The sequence below is a fragment of the Alternaria hordeiaustralica genome, assembly GCF_023758085.1.
Source record: "Alternaria hordeiaustralica strain BMP 2776 chromosome Unknown scaffold_16, whole genome shotgun sequence".
NCBI lineage: Eukaryota > Fungi > Ascomycota > Dothideomycetes > Pleosporales > Pleosporaceae > Alternaria > Alternaria hordeiaustralica.
In genome coordinates this window covers 676,295-695,483 of record NW_026056788.1, presented here as the reverse complement: position 1 = coordinate 695,483, position 19,189 = coordinate 676,295, and the positions used below count along the sequence as shown (strand labels likewise).

The 19,189-nt window shown below is 53.9% G+C and overlaps 6 protein-coding genes across 6 annotated transcripts; 5 read left to right on the top strand and 1 right to left on the bottom strand.

Moving 5' to 3' along the window:
* Positions 1 to 517: 517 nt before the first annotated feature.
* On the top strand, positions 518 to 4,749 carry J4E84_007517 (uncharacterized protein; the record flags this gene model as incomplete). Its single annotated transcript, XM_049390100.1, has 4 exons — positions 518 to 811; positions 863 to 929; positions 987 to 4,301; positions 4,352 to 4,749. The coding sequence occupies 4 exons, from the start codon at positions 518 to 520 to the stop codon at positions 4,747 to 4,749; spliced, it is 4,074 nt and encodes a 1,357-aa protein (XP_049242400.1).
* Positions 4,750 to 6,307: 1,558 nt separating this feature from the next.
* Positions 6,308 to 7,865, top strand: CKI1 (bifunctional choline kinase/ethanolamine kinase cki1; the record flags this gene model as incomplete). Its single annotated transcript, XM_049390099.1, has 4 exons — positions 6,308 to 6,512; positions 6,624 to 6,772; positions 6,823 to 7,228; positions 7,276 to 7,865. 4 exons carry the CDS (start codon positions 6,308 to 6,310, stop codon positions 7,863 to 7,865), a joined length of 1,350 nt encoding a protein of 449 aa, XP_049242399.1.
* Positions 7,866 to 8,829: 964 nt separating this feature from the next.
* Positions 8,830 to 10,873, top strand: J4E84_007515 (uncharacterized protein; the record flags this gene model as incomplete). Its single annotated transcript, XM_049390098.1, has 2 exons — positions 8,830 to 9,158; positions 9,208 to 10,873. The coding sequence occupies 2 exons, from the start codon at positions 8,830 to 8,832 to the stop codon at positions 10,871 to 10,873; spliced, it is 1,995 nt and encodes a 664-aa protein (XP_049242398.1).
* Positions 10,874 to 11,118: 245 nt separating this feature from the next.
* Positions 11,119 to 12,060, bottom strand: J4E84_007514 (uncharacterized protein; the record flags this gene model as incomplete). The annotated part of the gene is made up of 1 exon (XM_049390097.1): positions 11,119 to 12,060. One exon carries the CDS (start codon positions 12,058 to 12,060, stop codon positions 11,119 to 11,121), a length of 942 nt encoding a protein of 313 aa, XP_049242397.1.
* Positions 12,061 to 12,840: 780 nt separating this feature from the next.
* On the top strand, positions 12,841 to 13,589 carry J4E84_007513 (uncharacterized protein; the record flags this gene model as incomplete). Its single annotated transcript, XM_049390096.1, has 3 exons — positions 12,841 to 12,901; positions 12,985 to 13,373; positions 13,440 to 13,589. The coding sequence occupies 3 exons, from the start codon at positions 12,841 to 12,843 to the stop codon at positions 13,587 to 13,589; spliced, it is 600 nt and encodes a 199-aa protein (XP_049242396.1).
* A 1,778-nt stretch (positions 13,590 to 15,367) lies between these two features.
* On the top strand, positions 15,368 to 16,333 carry J4E84_007512 (uncharacterized protein; the record flags this gene model as incomplete). Its single annotated transcript, XM_049390095.1, has 2 exons — positions 15,368 to 15,374; positions 15,396 to 16,333. 2 exons carry the CDS (start codon positions 15,368 to 15,370, stop codon positions 16,331 to 16,333), a joined length of 945 nt encoding a protein of 314 aa, XP_049242395.1.
* Between the last annotated feature and the right edge of the window lie 2,856 nt (positions 16,334 to 19,189).

Below are 19,189 nucleotides of genomic sequence, written 5' to 3'. Positions count from 1 at the left end.
CACACATGTACCATGTTTCTCTGGAAAGTATTACGTTCTCTAGTACGGCCATGCGTGTTCACACGGGCATGCATGGTCGGAAGTTGACTACAATGGCGTTTTCTGACAACTGTTACGAGTATGATAAATGATAAATGAAACACGAACACAAACCACTTGACTCTTTTGCTTGATGTGACTCGAGGAAGATGGCGCTCTCATCTGAATAGACAGTATGGTAGATTGCGAGCAAAATTGTGTGATGATATAGCAGATCCAAAGAATAACCAAGCGGTTGCGCTGATTCACTCGTGTATATAAGATCTGTTGTTAGTACCTTGGTAAAGTACGGGCGTAGTGCAGTGAATTGTTAGATGATGGTGCGTGCCTGGCGACTCACTAGCAGCCCTGGAGCTGGCTCCAAACTCCGGGCGCTAGCGTTGGTTGAATCCCTGCCAAAACAGAACAACTCAGCGAGCAACATCATCACCGGCGCGCTCCTTCGCGTTTTCAACCGCCATCTCCAAACTCTCGCATCATGTTTTCGCCCGAGGCGTCCATCGCGAGCGCGCGCAGCTCTTTGCGCAACCCCCGACGAAGACCGCGGATGGAATCCGAGAGCCTGCGAAGCAGAAAGCGCAGCAAACTCAACGACGCGACCTTCAAGGACCCGGCCGACGCCCACATCAACGGAAACGGAAGTGCCTCGACAAATGGTCACGCGGTACAGAGTGTCGACCACTCAGTCGTTGTGGTTGACATGCCCTTGAGCATTCGGGAGAAGAAGACGGCACCGAAGCGCGCGCCCAAGGAGGACACGGGCACGTATCTTGTGAGTAGATACACGTCTACGCGAGATGGCACTGCTAATATGAGAATGTAGACCAAGAACGCAAACTACAGTGTCAAGAAACTGCCTGGCTTCCCGTCAGCGCTCCTCCGCCCATCGAGTACGGCATACACATCGTCATCCAGCGTAATGCGCGCCTGCTGACACACATCTCTAGCTCCCATATATGCCACCGCCCTTCCCTCCGCCGGCCTCGCGCTTGCCCTGACATCAGATCGAGCCCTCGTCTGGGACTACAGCGCCCCGAACGGCCCTTCAAAGGTCGTCTCTCTAAACCTGAACTTCGGCCTTAGACCAACTGAACCTCTACCGCTCGGCGCTATCGTCCGCAACGGCCCCACCAACGACTACGGCATCGTCGCGCTCGCGCCTTCGACAGGCAAGATCAGCTTCTGGGAGAACATCGACAGCGCAGACACTCGAAGCCTATACCCCCAGCGCCAGCAAGGGGTGGATGGCTTTGTGAAGCTATACTCTGGGGAGACCATAACCGGCCTGGTCGATGTCGAGCACGCGGGCTATGTCCTGGTTTTCAGCAGCGGCAGACTCGCTCAGCTGACCCTGCGCGATTCCCAGGGTCGACCAAGCGTTGCGACAACAGTCTTGAGCGCACCAAATGGCTCAGGAGGCAGCTTCTTCAGCTTCAAAGGCCTTCTCGGAGGATCCATCCGGAAGACCATCGCTTCCGTCAAGGCCCGGACATCGCAATCGAAGGGCCACATGGAAGTCATCTCGGCGACGCGAAACGGCCTCTTTCAGACCTGGGACTTGAGCTGGTCAGGACAGAACAGCCACCAACGAGACGTAGACGTATACGATGCGATCCTGTCGGCAGTTCAAACAGATACCGTTCCAGAAGTACGCAACCAGCAGGATGTCCACGTGCTGGATTTTGCCATTATGGAACAACAACAGGGTCAGGATGCTGTCAACCTTCTGGTTTTGGTAGCACTGTCTGGTCGAGACTCAATGGACTACTTCCTCGTGGAGGTGGATCTGTCGAGGACAGCCGGTACCATTAGCAGGGCGATACCAGTCCGCAACTTTCATCAGCCGCAGCTTACCAAGGAGCCGACCGGAACGCTTCTCCTGCCACAACCTGGACACACAGCCTACGTCCAGTTCCCAGGAGCAGTCTTTGTCGCATCCCTCGCTCAACCAGAGGAGAGCCCAGAGGCACAACTGCTCGCAGACTCAGGTCGTTCTAGTTTACCCTTCCAGGACACCGTATATTTCCGCCCAGAAGTGACTCTTGCAGGCACTGCCCTGGAGACCGCGATACGGAAGGACAAGAAGTCGACTGCTCTCGTCTTCGTCCAGCAATTCGGCCTTTTACAGATCAGCGCATTGCCTCCTACCACAGACGATCAGGATAGAGAGCGCGTGAAAGTGACCGCACGCAGCAAACTCGAGCAGGCCACCTTCTTCAGTACCATTCCCTCCAACATCATAGACTTCTCTGTCAAATCACGCTTTGCGTTCGCAGAGGAGGAGACTGCGGAAGCTGCACTTGCTATCAGTGCCGGCATCTTGAGCTCCTCGTACGACTACTTGGAGAAGGGAGTTTCGAACTTGGACGACCAATTCCAGCAGCGCTCCTTCGCCCTCCGTACCCTGATCACTCAACTACAAACCGATTATCCCCCCATATCTTTCCAGACAAGGTGGCGGCTATTGTGGCATGCCGAGAAGCTCGCGGCTGCACACAAGCTCTGGCTCTGGTACCAAGACAAGCTGCAGGACCAACAAGCACACCCGGATACCTACCCAGAGAAGATTCTCATGAGCGACATTATCAGAGCCTTGAACGAGCGCTACAAGAGCGGCCTCGATTCTGAGTTAGGCGAGAACGACACTATTCGACAATTCTTCGTTAAGGACGTTGACAGCCTTCACACGCTGATACCTTGGGGCTGGTTCTACCTGAGGACCTTCTATATGAAAGAGGGACTAAAGCAAACACCGTCCATCATGCAGAGGCTCAGTGAAGGCACGGATGTCATGCTTGTCGCTTTGGAAACAGCTTTCGAGTTCCGCCAAGCAAATGTGGAAGTATACGGTCTCGACCCTGATTGTCTAGACGACAGCATCCTCAAACCGGACTATGGCTACGATATGCTACCTCCGTTCTGGACGTCGTCTCACAACATTGTCAGCTCGATTCGAAGCCTCATAGACGTTGGCCGCAACCTTGCAGTGGACAACTACGAGGAAGGCTACCAAGAACTCCTGGCACAGAAGATCGGCAAGGACAACCCTCGCTTGGTAAAGCTTGGATGTCAAACTCACATTGAACGCTTTGAGTGGGCACTCGCCCAGAGCGATGAGAAGACACGAGCCATGGGCCGCAGCCTCAAGGATGAATGGAACAACAACGTCCGACCATCACACATCATGGGTTTGATGGAGATTGGACTCCCTACTGAAGGAATGGAACTGGCCGAGCAATATCACGACATGTCGACACTCGTCAATCTGATCTGGGAAGAGTCCAACTGGCTCGAGACGGAAAAGGCGAACACCCGCAGTAAGATGGAGCAAGCGGAAAGCACAGTAAAGCTGAACCGGATAAAAGAGCGCATTGCGCGCTACTTCGAGGTCTACGGTGATGACTGGGCTGGAGCGTTCTACTCAAAGTACATCAACGAAAACCAAGCAGGACAACTCTTCATGAAGGAGTATCTCAACCAAGCGGCACTCACAAAGTTCCTGCGAGCCGAGCCGTCGCGCGTCAGGCTCGCATGGATCAATGAAGTCTGCGGCGAGAAAGACTACGAAACTGCTGCTGAAGCTCTCTTTGAGGCTGGCTCGAAGCAGGAGACGAACGCGTGGTGCCAGCGCGTTGAGCTTTCCATGGCCAAGCTTGCCTTGCTCTGCAAGAAGGAGGCAAAGCATGGCGATGACCAAGCAGTAGTCGACCCACGCAGGGAGAAGCCCAAGGCGCTGAAGATGCGCGAGGCCATGTACCAGAGCATCGATCAACAGCTCGAGTACACCAAGATCCAAGAGGAGGTTTACGAGCGGTTGCTGCCCATTATTACCGGAGCTCTGGATGAAGACTCTGCTGTTGAACTCCTTATGGCCGAGTTTGGACAAGGTCGTTTGAAGGATCGACCAGCACACCAGACCATCCTCAAAGAGGGATTCGAGGCTCTGGTTCACCACAGGGTTATCGACCCTGCGCTCATGGTTGACATTCTCACGCTCATGAATGCAGACGATAGCGAGGAAGGTGTTACTTTGCTTGGGAACGACGAGTTCATCTACGCTTTCAAAGTCTTGACAGTCAACTGGAACAATATCCACCGGACAACTCGCGATGGCTTGCTAAAGCTTTTCTGGAAGCGATTGTGCATCAAGGACAACTGGGCTTTGATCAATAATGAAAAGGAGGTGCCTGATGCCAAAATCCACGATGTGTTGCAAGGCACAGTGATGGCATGGACATTCCGCGCCTTGTCCGCCATGTGCAGTAAGTTGATGTCTAGTACCATATGTTTGTTCACCACTAACAAGTTGCAGTCGGCAACTCTTTCATCCGGACCCTATGGCCCAAGAACCTTCGGGACCTTCTAGGCGCTGGAGGAACGCATGGAGAGCTTTGTGTTCGCTTTGCTGCCGAGGACCTTCGCAACCCGATCATCAAGGACAACCTCTTAGATGACGATATCCTTCGCGAGCAGGTTAGCAAGAACAGGCTCACCGATTGGTTCAAGGCAGCCTGGAACACGGGCAAGACCATGTACGCCCGCGAGCTGGCACTGCAGGGCAAGGTTCCTCCTCAGTCTATGCCAGCAGCCCCTCAGATGGCGGAGGAAGAAGTAGAGGACGAAGCGGAGCAGGACGCTGCTGGGTCGGAGACGTTTGACGGAGACGACGAGAGCGCACAGCAGGAAGACGTGGTGATGCAGGATTCATGAGAAGTCGTGACCGTATTCGGGGTTTCATCGGGCGCAGTGCATTCAGGACAGGCGCGTATCAAGCATTGGGCACGGCGTTTGAAACGTGTACTCTGCAGACGCGGACAGCGTTCATTTTCTTTTTTGTCATCAAGTGTATTTCTAGCGATGGTTTTGCAGACGACAGGCGTCCTATCTCGTCCCATGTCAGTACCTGACTAGAGACGAGAAAGAGGATGATTAGAGTTGGAACCCAATGTATAAAAGTGACTATCTGGGTAATGCATGAAGTCCTAGGGGAGAGCCATGAATAGTGACATGCATAACCGCCTATCGGCAAGGGTCTCGACTCTGTTCTGTGGAGTCAAGCGACGACAAGCGTTCATTTGCGCGGTGGGTACCCAGCCGTGTCAGGGAACCGAGTGTGGCGCGAGCGAGAGGGCGCGGAAGCCGACGCGCACCAATAACCTGACTCGGTAACAGCCGTTGGGTGACTTGAGGCCGGGTTGTGAAAAAGTGGTGCTGCGCGTTGAGATGAGAGGCGGGAGATGTCGATGGAGTACATGTCAAGAGGACTACCTTTGCTTCTTTCTTGTCGCACCAAAACCGTTGGCCATGCCGTGAGGCGAAGCCACCGACTTGACGTAGGCGGCATGCATGAACAGCATGAGGCACAGCAGCGGTGAGGCTGGACAGGACACACGACCGGCCAATACGTGCTAGCCGTGCCGGTACTGTTGCGGCTCTACAGCAGGAAAGATCGTCGAGCTGCGACGGCGATGGCGATGGAGAAGTCGATGTCGATGGCGATGACGGAGGACAGAGTCTTCACCCTGCTGATTGCCGTCGCGAATCCGCTGACCAGGCTTCCCTTCGCGCGGGCGCGCTTGTTGGCTGGGAAAGGATGCGTCGAATTTCCGAGGGCGTCCCAGGGCTGCTTTTGCTCGGAGGATGCTAGTTCTGGTGTGGACTGTGCTGCAGGTACAACAACAAAGTGACAGCTCAGTGGGGAAAGGACGGCTGCGCCGCGAGCGACCTGGGATGGGCTGCGGAATGCATGAAAGCCAGAATTGAGCCGCTGCATCGGGCTGCCCACGCCTGCGCCCACGACGACGGCCAGCGTGCACTTCCGTCTCTATGCAGGCGGGTGTAAATAGCTCACGGTGGCAGTCCCGTGCTCTCAGTGAATTGGGTGCTACTAAGAGTCTAGCGAAGGGTCGGTTGATAGGTTGCTAGTGCACGCCCCATGCCCAGTCGCTCCTTCCCCTTCTCCACGTCTTTTCCGCGTCGAGAGTCGGTCGCTCTTTCTTCACTATACGTGCCTGTCCTACGTGCCTTCCTCTGACCTCCCCGTCCCCTCGCACGCTGCTCGTTGCAGCACCACAGGTCGCTCCCGCCTCGCCCTCGACCCGCCGTCTCAGCAACGCCGAGTCGCGTTCGCCGGTTGCATAGCCTCGTTCCCGGCCTACGGCTGCGGCCCTGTCTCGCTGCTGTCACAACCACCAAGCCACGCACCTCTCTGCCACTCCCGTCCACCTCCCTTCCTCCTCCCCTCCGGTATCCGGGCTCCATCGACACCATGGCGAGCGGCAGCACGAGCTCCAACGTCGTCGGCGTGCACTACCGCGTCGGCAAGAAGATTGGCGAGGGCAGCTTCGGCGTCATCTTCGAGGGCACCAACCTGCTCAACCAGCAGCAGGTCGCCATCAAATTCGAGCCGCGCAAGAGCGACGCTCCTCAATTGCGCGACGAGTACCGCACATACAAGATCCTCGTGGGCTGCCGTAAGTACCGACCTCGCTTCCCCTTTACCGCTTGTTTTGGTGCTCGTGATCGACACCACCCTGTATATCAACGCAGGTATTCACCTCGACTATGTGGCTAACTGTCTGCAGCCGGGATCCCTAATGTCTATTATTTCGGCCAGGAGGGCCTACACAACATTCTGGTCATCGACCTCCTCGGCCCGAGCTTGGAGGACCTGTTCGACCACTGCAACAGGAAATTCTCCATCAAGACGGTCGTCATGGTAGCCAAGCAGATGGTACGTTCCGACAGCATCATTGCACTCTCCTCTGCTTACACCTCATCTAGCTGTCACGGGTTCAGACCATCCACGAGAAGAACCTCATCTACCGCGACATCAAGCCCGACAACTTCCTCATCGGCCGCCCTGGCTCAAAGAGCGCCAATGTCATTCACGTCGTCGACTTCGGTATGGCGAAGCAGTACCGTGACCCCAAGACGAAGCAGCACATCCCGTACAGGGAACGCAAGTCTCTCTCCGGTACCGCTCGATACATGAGCATCAACACCCATCTCGGGCGCGAACAATCCCGTCGCGACGATCTCGAGGCGCTCGGTCACGTCTTCATGTACTTCCTGCGCGGTGGACTGCCATGGCAAGGTCTCAAGGCTGCCACCAACAAGCAGAAGTACGAGAAGATTGGCGAGAAGAAGCAGACCACCCCCATTAAGGATCTGTGCGATGGCTTCCCTGGTACGTTGGCTGCATTCACTAATTCTATCACTACTAACAATGCGCAGAGGAATTCAACAAGTACCTCAGCTACGTGCGTAACCTCGGCTTCGAGGACACACCCGACTACGACTACCTACGGGAGCTATTCACTCAGGCTCTCAAGAGCACCGGAGAGGTCGAGGACGGCGAGTACGACTGGATGAAGCTGAACAACGGCAAGGGCTGGGAGGTCCTCAAGTCGCACCCATCGGCTGCGCAGGCGATGCACCACTCCAACGCCAACCCTAACTCATCCATGGCTGTCAACATGCAAGGCCAGCAACACAGGCAACAAAAGACCCACCTGCCTATCGACCACCACCGTCTCAACGAGCCTCTGCCAAAGCCTGGCGCGACCCGCGCTCAGCCCGGAAGGAGCCCACGCGAGACCATGAACCGTGACTCGCAAATCAAGCGGAAGAGCATGGGCGAGCTTGCGCCGCCCGAGGGTGCCTCGACGCAGGCCCAATTCCAACACAGCCAGCCCAACCTGGCACAGAACAACCGTGCTGCGCCTGCCAGCAGTCCGAACCCGCAACCGACGCGACAGAGTGCCGAGAAGCCTAGCTTCATGCAAAAACTGGCGAATGCCCTGTGCTGCGGCGCCAGCAAGTAGTAATCGCGGTCGCCAAGCTTGGTTTCCTTCCCTTTGCGTTGCATCCTGGAGTCCGTTCTTTGAGCGATAGTGTTCCCGGTCACGTTTTCTTCCTGTATAGGTATCTTGTAATGATTGATAGACGGGATCGAAAATCTCCTTCCACGGTAATAGTTACGACGACCGAGCGACCGAACCGCCTCCCACACCAGCCTGGATTCCTCATCAGCGCCGAAAAACATCATCACCACCCTCTCCTTCACCTCTGCGCTCCCGCGTTGCGAGACTACATCAGCTGGCAGTAGTGTGGGAGCGATTTTCCATTGGGCGCTTGCGGCGTTGCGGTGTGCTTGGGGAGGCTCGCACTTGTGGCATCTCATTTTCATTATTCATTTTGGCACGAGGAAAATATAGCATGTATAGGAGTCTCTTCTGACGGCCCATCGCGTGTACAGGGCGACAGACGGATCTCGTTCTAGTTCAGGTAGAGTAGTCGGGCGAATAGACGCACTCACTACACCAAATTTCATCTTTGTCCAGTAGTGACGTTTGCCATGGTCAACATCATTGAAGATCCATGGATGTCTGTCTGGCATTCTTGGTAGCGGCGATCTGAGGGGTCGGTCATGGGAGGGCACCAGGGAGCTATGGCCTCTTTGCGTATGCGATTGGAAGGTGCCGTAACAGCGGCAATCCATGACTCCATAGCTGTGCGTGCCTATAGCGCAAGAACTTGACTTGTAGCTTGATTTGCACTTGAATCTCTTCGAAAACCCTTGCGCATTCTTTTGGATTTAGGTATCCGCCCATTTTGACTTTTTCCTTCGCCATTCCAATATTCCCACACGTGAGGTACCCGCGCAGGGTCCAACGCGACTTCCCAACAACGAAATTAAGCTCGTCCACCCCGGGGCCCTGCGATTCCATCACCCGCACCCTCTCCTACTACCGGCTCATCGATCAGCGGCGCCTTGCGAAAGTTGCGATGGCGTCGGGACGCGATGTGCGCGATATGCTCGGGCTGCCTGCTGCCGGCGGTGATGCGCCAAAGGCAGTAGGTCCAGCAGCCGTGGCAGCGCAGACTCAGAAGCGCTCAAAGCCTGCAGGAGGGAGCAGGAAGATACGTACGTTTGGCAGTCCTTACGTCTTTCCTTGGGAAATCGTCAAAAGGTCGAGACTGACTCTCATTCGACCAGAGGGCGTTGCGCGCGAGGTTGCTGCGCTATATGGCGAACGGCCGCCGCCTGTCGCCGTCTACGAGGAGAAGAAGGCGTATCGGGCGAAGAGACAGAGCACTGGCCCTGCAAAGAGATGGTATGTACGCGCGACGCACTGCGGAGGATTGGCTAATTCGCGCTTCTAGGGTACAACAGCCGTTTATGAATCCGGCGCGCAACGATGGCCTCGTCCTCAAGCACTGGCGGCGCAAGCCCACGACCGCACCACCCGTACAGGAAGCCGACGACGCGCCGATGCAGGAGAACGACACCGCCGACAACTACATCGAGACGTGCGCCGACTACGCCAAATACGACATCAAAGTAGACATGCCGGGCTTCACGGACGAGGAATATAACCAGTACCTGCGGAGCGATGACTGGAGTCGCGAGGAGACAGACTACCTATTCGAAGTAGTAAAAGACTACTCGTATCGCTGGCCTGTGATATGGGATCGCTACGACTACAAGCCGACGCAACCACGCCCGTCAGAGCCTGCAAACAGCGAGGACCAAGCGCTAGCCACCATGCCCTTTGCGCCGTCGAAGAAGCGTTCGCTAGAGGACCTCAAAGCACGCTTCTACGATATCTCAGCCAAGCTCATGAAGCAGCGCATACCGGAAGTCTCCATGGACGCCGACCAGTACAGCCTGTACGAGATGCTCACGAAGTTCGACCCGGTTATGGAGCGGAATCGAAAGATGTTGGCCACGGCACTCATCAACCGCACAATGGACGAGGTCAAAGAGGAAGAGTTCCTGCTCACCGAGCTGCAGCGCATCAACATGGCAGCCAACCGACTCGATGCCGAGCGCGAAGAACTCCGGGCACGACTGGACGCACCGCCGCAGAACCAGGCAGTTTCTGCAGGACTACAAGCCTTTACATCATCACAAGCCCTCCAGGCCCTCTTCCAACAGCTGTTCCAGCAGGATCGTAGTAAGAAACGCGCATCTGGCGGTGGAACAGGACCTGGTAGACTCAGCCTCTCCGCAAACGACATGGTACACACTCCTGGTTCAGCACAACAACAGCTCTCGGCAGCAAATCGGCGGCAAAGCATGGCACAGAACCAACAACCTACCGCCCAGACGCCTGTCAAGCACCTCTCTCCACACCAAGAACACCGCTTCAACGTCTCAACACACGAGAGACTTACCTCGGGTGTCACATTTGGCTCGGACAAGCTGCTTAAGATGCGACAAGCAAAGAGCAACGTCCAGACTCAAAAGATCGGCCAAATGCTCGCGGCGTTGGGCGTTAGTGACATCGTCAGCATACCAACGAGCAAGGTCGGCGAAGTCTTTGAAAATCTCGTCTCGAAAGTCAGCAAACTACTCGACGTACGTAAGGTCCGAGAGAAGGAGGAGGGAGAGTGCAAGGTCTTGCTAGCCATGAAGGCTCGACGAGATGGCGGCGGTGAAGGAGGCGAAGGACAACCAAAACAAGAAGTCCCTGAATCACAACAACAGACACCCGGCGGAGAGGATGATGCCGACGGGGAGAACGACGACGAGGAAGACGAAGACGACGTCAACAAAAACTACGGCGATGATGCCGAAGCCGATAGGGACGACCACGAAGATAACAACGACGCTGACAACCCCGATGATGACGCCGAAGGCGAAGAAGACGAGGGTGGTTTCAACGGCGAAGACGACGATGGCGACGTGGATGCAGAAGGCGAAGATGAGAGTAGTAAACAGCAGTCTCGAGCGACCAGTCAAGGTGCACCGGGGCAAAGCCATAAGAGGAGCGCTAGTGTCTTCTCTCAAGGCAGTGAAAACAGTAGCAAACGGGCGAGGAAATAAGGGGGTTGGCTTTGACTGGGAGTGTGGTTTCTACTTTTGTCTTCTGCTTTTGATAGCATAGCGATGGCGTTGGGATTGGATTGACAAGAAGGGAAAACATTCGTCATTGGCATCATTGGGAGAATGATACGGGTATGAACATGGATAGGGGACTGGAATAGCCCTATTGGCATTGTTAGCTACGAGCATCACTATCCACTGCATAGCGCAGGAATGTACAACATCATCCTACCTCATGCAACTACTCATATCTTCGCCTTGACCTCCTCCTGTTCCAGCCTTGCAAACAAAGGCGCGTTTCTCCCCCCACGAAACAGATCCAACATCTCCTTACCCATCCACGCTTGCCTGCTCTTCGCCAACCCTGTCTCCAAATCCGCAAATCGATCCGCTTGGATGAATATGCCCGCACCATTCGCCTTGCTGCCCTCATTGAACAACCAACACACCGCCAGCGCCACAGCTTCAGGTCGATTAATCGGCACACCCGCCTCCGCCATCTGCTTCGCGTACACATCAGGCTGCATGGCCAACTTAGTGTTATTCGCCGTCAAAATAGGCGTAACCGTAATCGCAGGCGCAACAACCGAAATACTAATCCCCAGTTTCGCACACTCCTGCTTCAACGCCCTCATCAAGCCCACCACCCCATGTTTCGCCGCAGAATACAACGGCGCACCCGCTGAAGCCAGATACCCCGCTAGACTCGCCGTCAACACGATCGAACCACCCTCTGCCCCGTTTTTCCGCAGGTAGTAGATGGCGAGTTTGGTCGTGGCAGCCGCGGCATTCATATCCAGCGTCAGCGTTCGGTGATCTGGTTCCGCTAGTTCGCCCTCGCTGTCCAAAGCATCGTTGAAGAATTGGTCGCCGTGTTCCGCTATCCCTGCGTTGACGAATACACAGTCTATGCGGCCGAAGCGCGCGTGGCCTGCGGCGAATCCGGCGCGTTGAGAGGGCCAGGAGGTTATGTCGCAGGTGTGGGTGAGCAGGTTGGATGGCGAGTGGGAGAAGGTTGGGGGTGGGGGTTGGAGATCGAGTAGGATGAGGTTGTGGGATGGGTTTAGGGATGAGAGGAGGGTTGCTGTTGCGAGGCCGATGCCGGAGGAGCCGCCAGTTATGAGGATTGTTTTGGGGGTGCTGGAGAGGGTTTTGAGGGCGGAGGGGGAGGGCGTGAAGAGTGTCATTGTTGGGTTGATGTGGATTTGGTTGGTTCACGGCCGGGTGGAAGGTTGTTGGTGTGCTTGACGATAGGTGCAATTTTGTGAAGATAGCAGTCTCAAGGAGATCAGGTTATGTATCTTTGAGTTAAGGGAGATTGAAAGACTGTGAAAAGAGAAGAGTTTGGTCGATGCGGCTGGAAATATGAACACGATCTGTTTACCTAGGTTATATGTTGTAGTTGCGGGGTTGGCCTCGGAGGTGTCTGGATTGAGTCGACTCCTGGTATAATTGCCGCTGACTCGACTGGATCAATGAAGATAGTCTTACGTGAGCTCGCATCTATCCACCTGTATGTAGTATACGATATTCTTTTCACCCTACGACGACAGTACTCTTTGGTTACCTAGGTACCATCAGCAACCGCAGCGGCCCATGACAATTCATGTACTGAGTTGTCGAAAGGCGCGTATCGCCATAATCTGACAGTACTGTTGAGATATTGAGCATCGAAAGGCAGGATAGTAGAGAACTGCGGGTGAAGTCGCGGTGCTGTAGTCTCAAGACGCCCCGGAGGGAGCGGCGCGGGCACGTGTCGGAGGTCTAACCGCTTTCGGAACGTACACCTGGAGTTTCGTGATCTCGAGCATACGAGCTTCAAGATTCCCAAGTGACCAGCTCACCCAACACTCAAACTCCGCGCTACAATCAGTCCGCCGCGGGGAAGCAGAATCGCAGACATGTGGAGACCAACATTACTGCTCGCAGCCGCGCTGGCGGTGCCGTCACAAGCGCTGCACTTCTTCATGGACGGAGCGGTCCAGAAGTGCTTCTACGAGGAATTGCCCAAGGACACGCTGGTGGTTGGTACGACACTTCCTCACATATGAGTCTCCTGGCCTGGAGACGTCGCAGAGTCAGCGGGAGAACCCACGGCTAACAAATCCCAGGCCACTACCACGCCGAAGCATGGGACGACGCAACCAAGACCTATCAAACCAAGCCCGACGTCGGCGTCTTCGTTACCGTAGAGGAAACATTTGACAACAACCACCGTATCGTTGCCCAACGGGGTAGCTCGAACGGACGCTTCACCTTCAGCGCTGCCGATAGCGGTCAACATAGGATCTGTGTGACCCCTCAGAACGTACCCAGCAGCGGCGGTGGCTGGTTGAGCTCAGGCGTACACGGCACAGTCAAGTTCACGCTGGACATGGCGATCGGAGAGACGAGCAGAATCGAGAGCACGGATAAGGACAAGGTCCAGACGCTGGTGCAGAAAGTCAAGGACCTGAACTCGAGGTTGCAGGACGTGAGGAGAGAACAGGTCTTCCAGAGAGTACGTTTGGCGTCCACTCATCCCTGGGAGAGACAATAGGAAGACACCGGCTAACATCTTTTGCAGGAACGCGAGGCCGAATTCCGCGACCAGTCCGAACACACCAACTCCCGCGTCGTCCGCTGGACACTCATCCAACTCGTTATTCTGGGTGTGACATGCGTCTGGCAACTATCGCATTTGCGAGCTTTCTTCATCAAGCAGAAGCTTACCTAGAATCGCCGCCGATTACACACAACTTGTTTCGTTTCCGGCGCGCGCGATGATATGACAGGAGATAGGGAACAAGGGGCATACTTTACCTGGCTCGGTGAAACGCTCTTGTATTTGAGCTGTAGGATATGGCGTTGAAATAACGGGTTGGTGGGTTAGCGTTTGTGTATCTGAATGAAGCATGGCATTACGCTGAGTGTATCTCCAAAGATGTGCGATTGCGTCCTGTTTCCTGGTCGTGTATCTGAGCGGATGCTGAGTTCGAGTCTCTGCAGCTGGGAGTGCTAAGTCAATTCAGCACCGAGAGATTACCACACCGGCGAATGATTCACCGCCGACAGTTCTTTCCATATCGACAGAATTACTCGCTATCGATAGTGATTCACGCGCGGCAGACTATTCACGCCCGGCAAAGGATTCAGCAGCGGCATGTTTACCATATCGGCAAGTCCTAAAGCGAATCAGCACCGGCACATTCACGCCCGTCAAATCATTCACGCCCGGCAAGTGATTCAGCACCGGCATGTTACCACACCGACAAAGGATTCACGCCCGACAGATCTTGCCGTATCGATAAGTCATTCACGCTCGGCATCTTTACCATATCGGCAAACCATTCAGCACCGGCAGATAGTCACGCGCGGCAACTTACTATACCGACACTATTCAGCAGCGACACATTCACGCGCGGCATGTTTACCATACCGGCAGACTATTCAACCCCGTCAAAATGTTCAGCCCCGTCAAACCATCCACGCCCGGCAGACCATTCAGCCCCGTCAAATCTTTACGCCCGTGAAAGGATTCAACCCCGTCAAACTACTCAACCCCGTCAAATGCATCAGCCCCGTCACTTCCCACCACTCATATGTTTACCATACCGGCAACCCGTTCAGTACCGACAGATGAATCACGCCCGGCAAATTGTTCAGTACCGATGTGGACATACTGTCATTATGTCTAGAACCAAAACATCCTCTGCAGTAAGGTATCAGCATGCTAACCGTCTGATCCAAGCCTGGCACATTGCCAATACTAAAGACAACCACTGCCAGCGATCTAGCCCCTGAGGTATGGGCAGAACGGCCTCTCCTAGCTCATCTTTCCGCCCTTCATCCGCTGCAAGTTCCTGCCATCTCCGCCCCCACACAGCCTCGCGCGGTTCAGCCTTGCTCCTTCCTCACCACAACTAATCAGACAATCTGGTGATTATCGCGTGGCTGTCAATCCCAGACTCAGATCAATTCACTTAACCATATCGGATGGTTCATGATGCAAAGGTACTGCTGTTTGACCGATCTGTACAACAATGAGACACCTCTGGCCAGTGAATGCTGTTAAGAGGGCACCATCTTCTAAAATTAGCCTGACGTTGATGATAATGAGGGCCATAAAGAGGCTTCTCGGGCGATAGATCCCATCGTTCGTATTATCCCGAGATTCAGAGATCCGCACATGCGTCGCTGTACCAGATGAACACGACACTGGTTCACGGCTGGGTTGGCTCGCCAAATGAACGCGGAACAATCGACATCCTTTGGAGCTGCATTGTCACTGTCTTCTTGTGCAGCTGGTCTTCTTTATTCCTGAACGTACCCGACAAGCACGACTTCCGGTCTTACATGTCAACGAAGCTACCGTGGGTTGCCTTTACCATCTTCTTCCCGGAGCTCCTTGCATCATTCGCCCAGGTTCAATACCTGTCCGCACGGCATTCGGTATCCAGGTTCCATAAGTCCGGATACACTGACTGGACTATAACGCACGCCTTTTTTGCCGACATGGGGGGTTTCGTACTGGAACCTCCAGATTACCCCCGCTTCCCTGTCAACGCCCATCAGGTTCATTATCTCGTAGAGCACGGCTTCGTCGATTTTCCCAAGATTCACCGCGACGCCATCAAGGACAAGAACAAGGCCGACGCTTTTGTCCGTATCCTTACCTCAGTCCAGGTACTCTGGTTCGCCCTTCAATGCATTGGTCGCGCCGCGCAACACTTGGCGATTTCCATGCTCGAGCTAGATGTGGTTGCCATCGTGCTTTGCACGTTCCCAACACATTACTATCTGTTTCACAAGCCATTGGATGTTGATACGCCGGTGACGCTGAAACTAGTGGGATCACTTAGACTGGCTGATGTATTGGTGTTGGCGGACCCAGTTGCAGCCAAGCAGCCTTTCAAGCAAACTCCGCTCGATTTTGCCAACCCACCTTCAGATCCCTTGCAGGTACTCGATCCCATCGTGTGGGGATTTGAGCACTTGTTCCGCCTCGGTAACGATGCCAAGCATGTACCAATAACACGGTTCAAGAATACCGCACGTATGAATCCTGGAAAGGTTGTCATATCCGAAGGGCTGGTTGCTTCCGCTTTGGCATTCTCATTCATTGGCATACACTTTTTTGCGTGGAATTTCCACTTCCCCACAGTGTTAGAACGAGATCTCTCGCGTGGTGCATGCGTTGTTCTCTTCGCAGTTGGCTTTACCTTTGGCATTCTTTGGCTCTTGATCACTTGGCAATTACCCAACCTCTGTCGGTGGGCAGGTATCCCGCAAACCAACACTGTGACAGAGTTTATCGATCAGATACACCCTTTCTTTCAGTACCTGCTCGTTATGTTTCACATGGGAGCATACGGTCTCGCAAGAACCTTCATCATTGTGGAAGGATTTGCTGGACTCAGAGCACTTCCTGCAAGTAGCTACCGTAGTGTGGAATGGTCGGACCTGTTACCCCATATCTAGAAGACGCGGATAAGAGCTCGCTCTTATGTGTGCTGCATTGTGGTTATGCTTAACCTGCACTGTCATTCTGGGAAATCACTTCTGGGAAACCAGTAGATGTATATTCATGTTATCGATCCCGAGATACCGCTGTTGGACCTGTAGACGATAAGTCAGTAGCACACACCTTGTATGATATATACTCAGCCTCTGCATATGTCAATGATGGGTCACTCAGTGTGTACTCTAACGATCATCTTAAAACCGCGAAGTAGCAATATGTAGGACTAGCTTTCCAGTAAGTGACCCCCATGCTATAGCCCATCCGAACGAAAGCGCATCTTGCATGAAGCCTTAATGACCTCGTTGTTAAAGACCCCAGTATCTGGGAATAGGCGGCACATTTGTTACAGCTCAGAAGGCTCACAATCGCAGTCCAGTATCACCCATTCAGATCTCCAAACATCTTCCGTCAAACTACATGCGCGCAATATATCTGCACCGCGGAATAATCATGCACGCGCGCATCCATAGTAACAACTCGAACCAATCGTGTCACAACCATGAACAAGCAGTGCATCATGATCAGTAAACACTGACGCGACAGTTCCCTTCTGATGACTTCACATCATATAACCCTCGCGCATAAACTCGCAACGAGATATTTACCCAAACCAACACGCAGCACGCTCCGCGGAACATCGGATGTAGTCAAAGCCAAACAGTGGATAACGGGCGTCATGCGCGTGGAGCCGAACAAACTTCGAAAGGGTCACCGCTTAACCCACCTACCCATGGACGTGACGATCTTCTAGCGTAAGAACAATGACACCTTCTTTCCAGGGCGAGTGAAAACCTTCCGCGGCACACGTCTTGGACGCATGAACCATTTCCGTCAAAGATGTTCCTCGCTATCTGACACTCTGACGTCGACAGGTCCCGAACCGGATTTCCCCAGAACTCTAAACACACACAAACGACGTCAACAGCCGCATCTTGTCAGGTATCAACCAACACCAACGCCAGCGCCAACAACAACAACGCGACCTTGGTTTTCTGAAACAAGCCACGCGAACTCTACAGCCGCACCAGCGAAATGTGTGAAGTCGTTCCTGCCGTCAAAGCCGTTACTATCGATACTACTACCAAATCGCTTGCGCGCGATCCCCAGCGCTCTTCTCAGCCCTACATGACGTCCTGCAGTCCAACCGCATCGGCCGGTTCCCCCAGCACGCCAAAAACCCACCTAACGTGCGTCCCACATTACCCTCAGCGCAATTCCGATAGGTCGAATCACTGTGATACACGCGCACCCACAAGCCAGGGGCCCGACGCACTGCACCTCGTCGTTCGTGGGTAGGCAAGGCCCAGATCCGACGTTTTTCGGTGGAGCCCACATGCGTTGGGTCACGTCTGCTCGGTGAAAGTGTACCGAGCGGAATGGAACCACGCCATTCATGTCAAACTGTTGTTTTGACAAGCTGTTTTACTGTCAAACCTCATAACAAAGAGAAGTAGGAGGGTTATAAGGAGTACTTCCTACATCGTTACAACATTATCTTAATATAACAAGTTTTCAACACAAACCATGTGGTCTGTATATGCAAGCTGATGAATTTGGTTCCGGGGGGGTTGAAAATGGTTGGTGCCGGGTTGTGATACCATTGTGATACTTACTCTATCCACATTTCTTCTTCTTTTCGATAGTGACGGGTGTCGTGCATGTCACGCAACCATGGAATCATAGATGCATTGACTTGCATCCTTACACCAGAGTAAGTGCAGGGAGTCTATCTAGGCACACGCACATACCACATTGTAGATAGACGCATTCATCGCTATCCCCGAGCCTCGGTCCGATTTCCCACTGTTCTTTTGCTTTGAAATGCCAAACCCTGTGCAACCCATCAAAGACCAACAAAAAAAAAGGCTTCTAGAATGCCCCGAAAATTCTTCCTCGGGGTTTGATAGGAGATGCATACTTCGAAAAAAAAATAAGAAAGAGGCTGAGGGCTGTGTTACTGCACCCCACTAGCGTGGCCGACGCGGGCGGCACCGGCATCTGTTGGGTCCAGATCTCACGGCGCTCCCATTGTGCCGCTTATGTGCTTTTCAGCCCGCATTTGTGCGTCGGAGAGTCGTCTCCGCGGGAACAAGGTCGGATGTATGCTTGGTTGATGTGGTGGTGGTGGCAGGGGATTAAGGTGCTGACAGGTGCTGGGTGTGGGAACTACTTGCTGCCCGTGCAGACGTTTGTGCTTTTGTTTGTGGTATGCAGAGCCGATGAGGTTGCACATGGGTCGAGAGGCTGAATCTAGAGTGTGAGACCTTGATGTGGTGTCAGCTTGTGTTGTTCATGCTGTGGTGTAAGGAGACGTACGATGCTTGCAGTAGGTGGATGGTAGAGGGAGGCATTTTGGTTGAGACCGGCGTCACCGTTGCTGGCTAGAGTATGTCGAGCAGGTGGTAGCTGGACATGCACGCCATGGCGACCGCTGAGAAACTGTCGAACTGTCACAGAGGAACGAGGATTCACTAGAGAGATATTGGGTGTTGAGATAGAACATTGCTTGATGCTGACATTACTCTGGGGTATCATTGCTAGCTACAATGCATATAGTACATCCGCTTGTGTTTTCCCTCCTCTTGCTGTCAAAACTTTGCTGAGTACGATGGAAAGACGAAGAACTGGCTTTCGCAATTTGAGGAATAGTGAAGTGTTGTACAAATTAATAATGCTCCCAGTGGAGCCGAGTGTATCGAAAAATAGGTAAGGAAATCTAATCGCAGGCGAAACCAAAGCCCACTGGAGCCAGCGATGTCGTCTATGGAAATCATCGCTTTTTTGTTGCACATACAGAAGCCATCTCTTTCGTC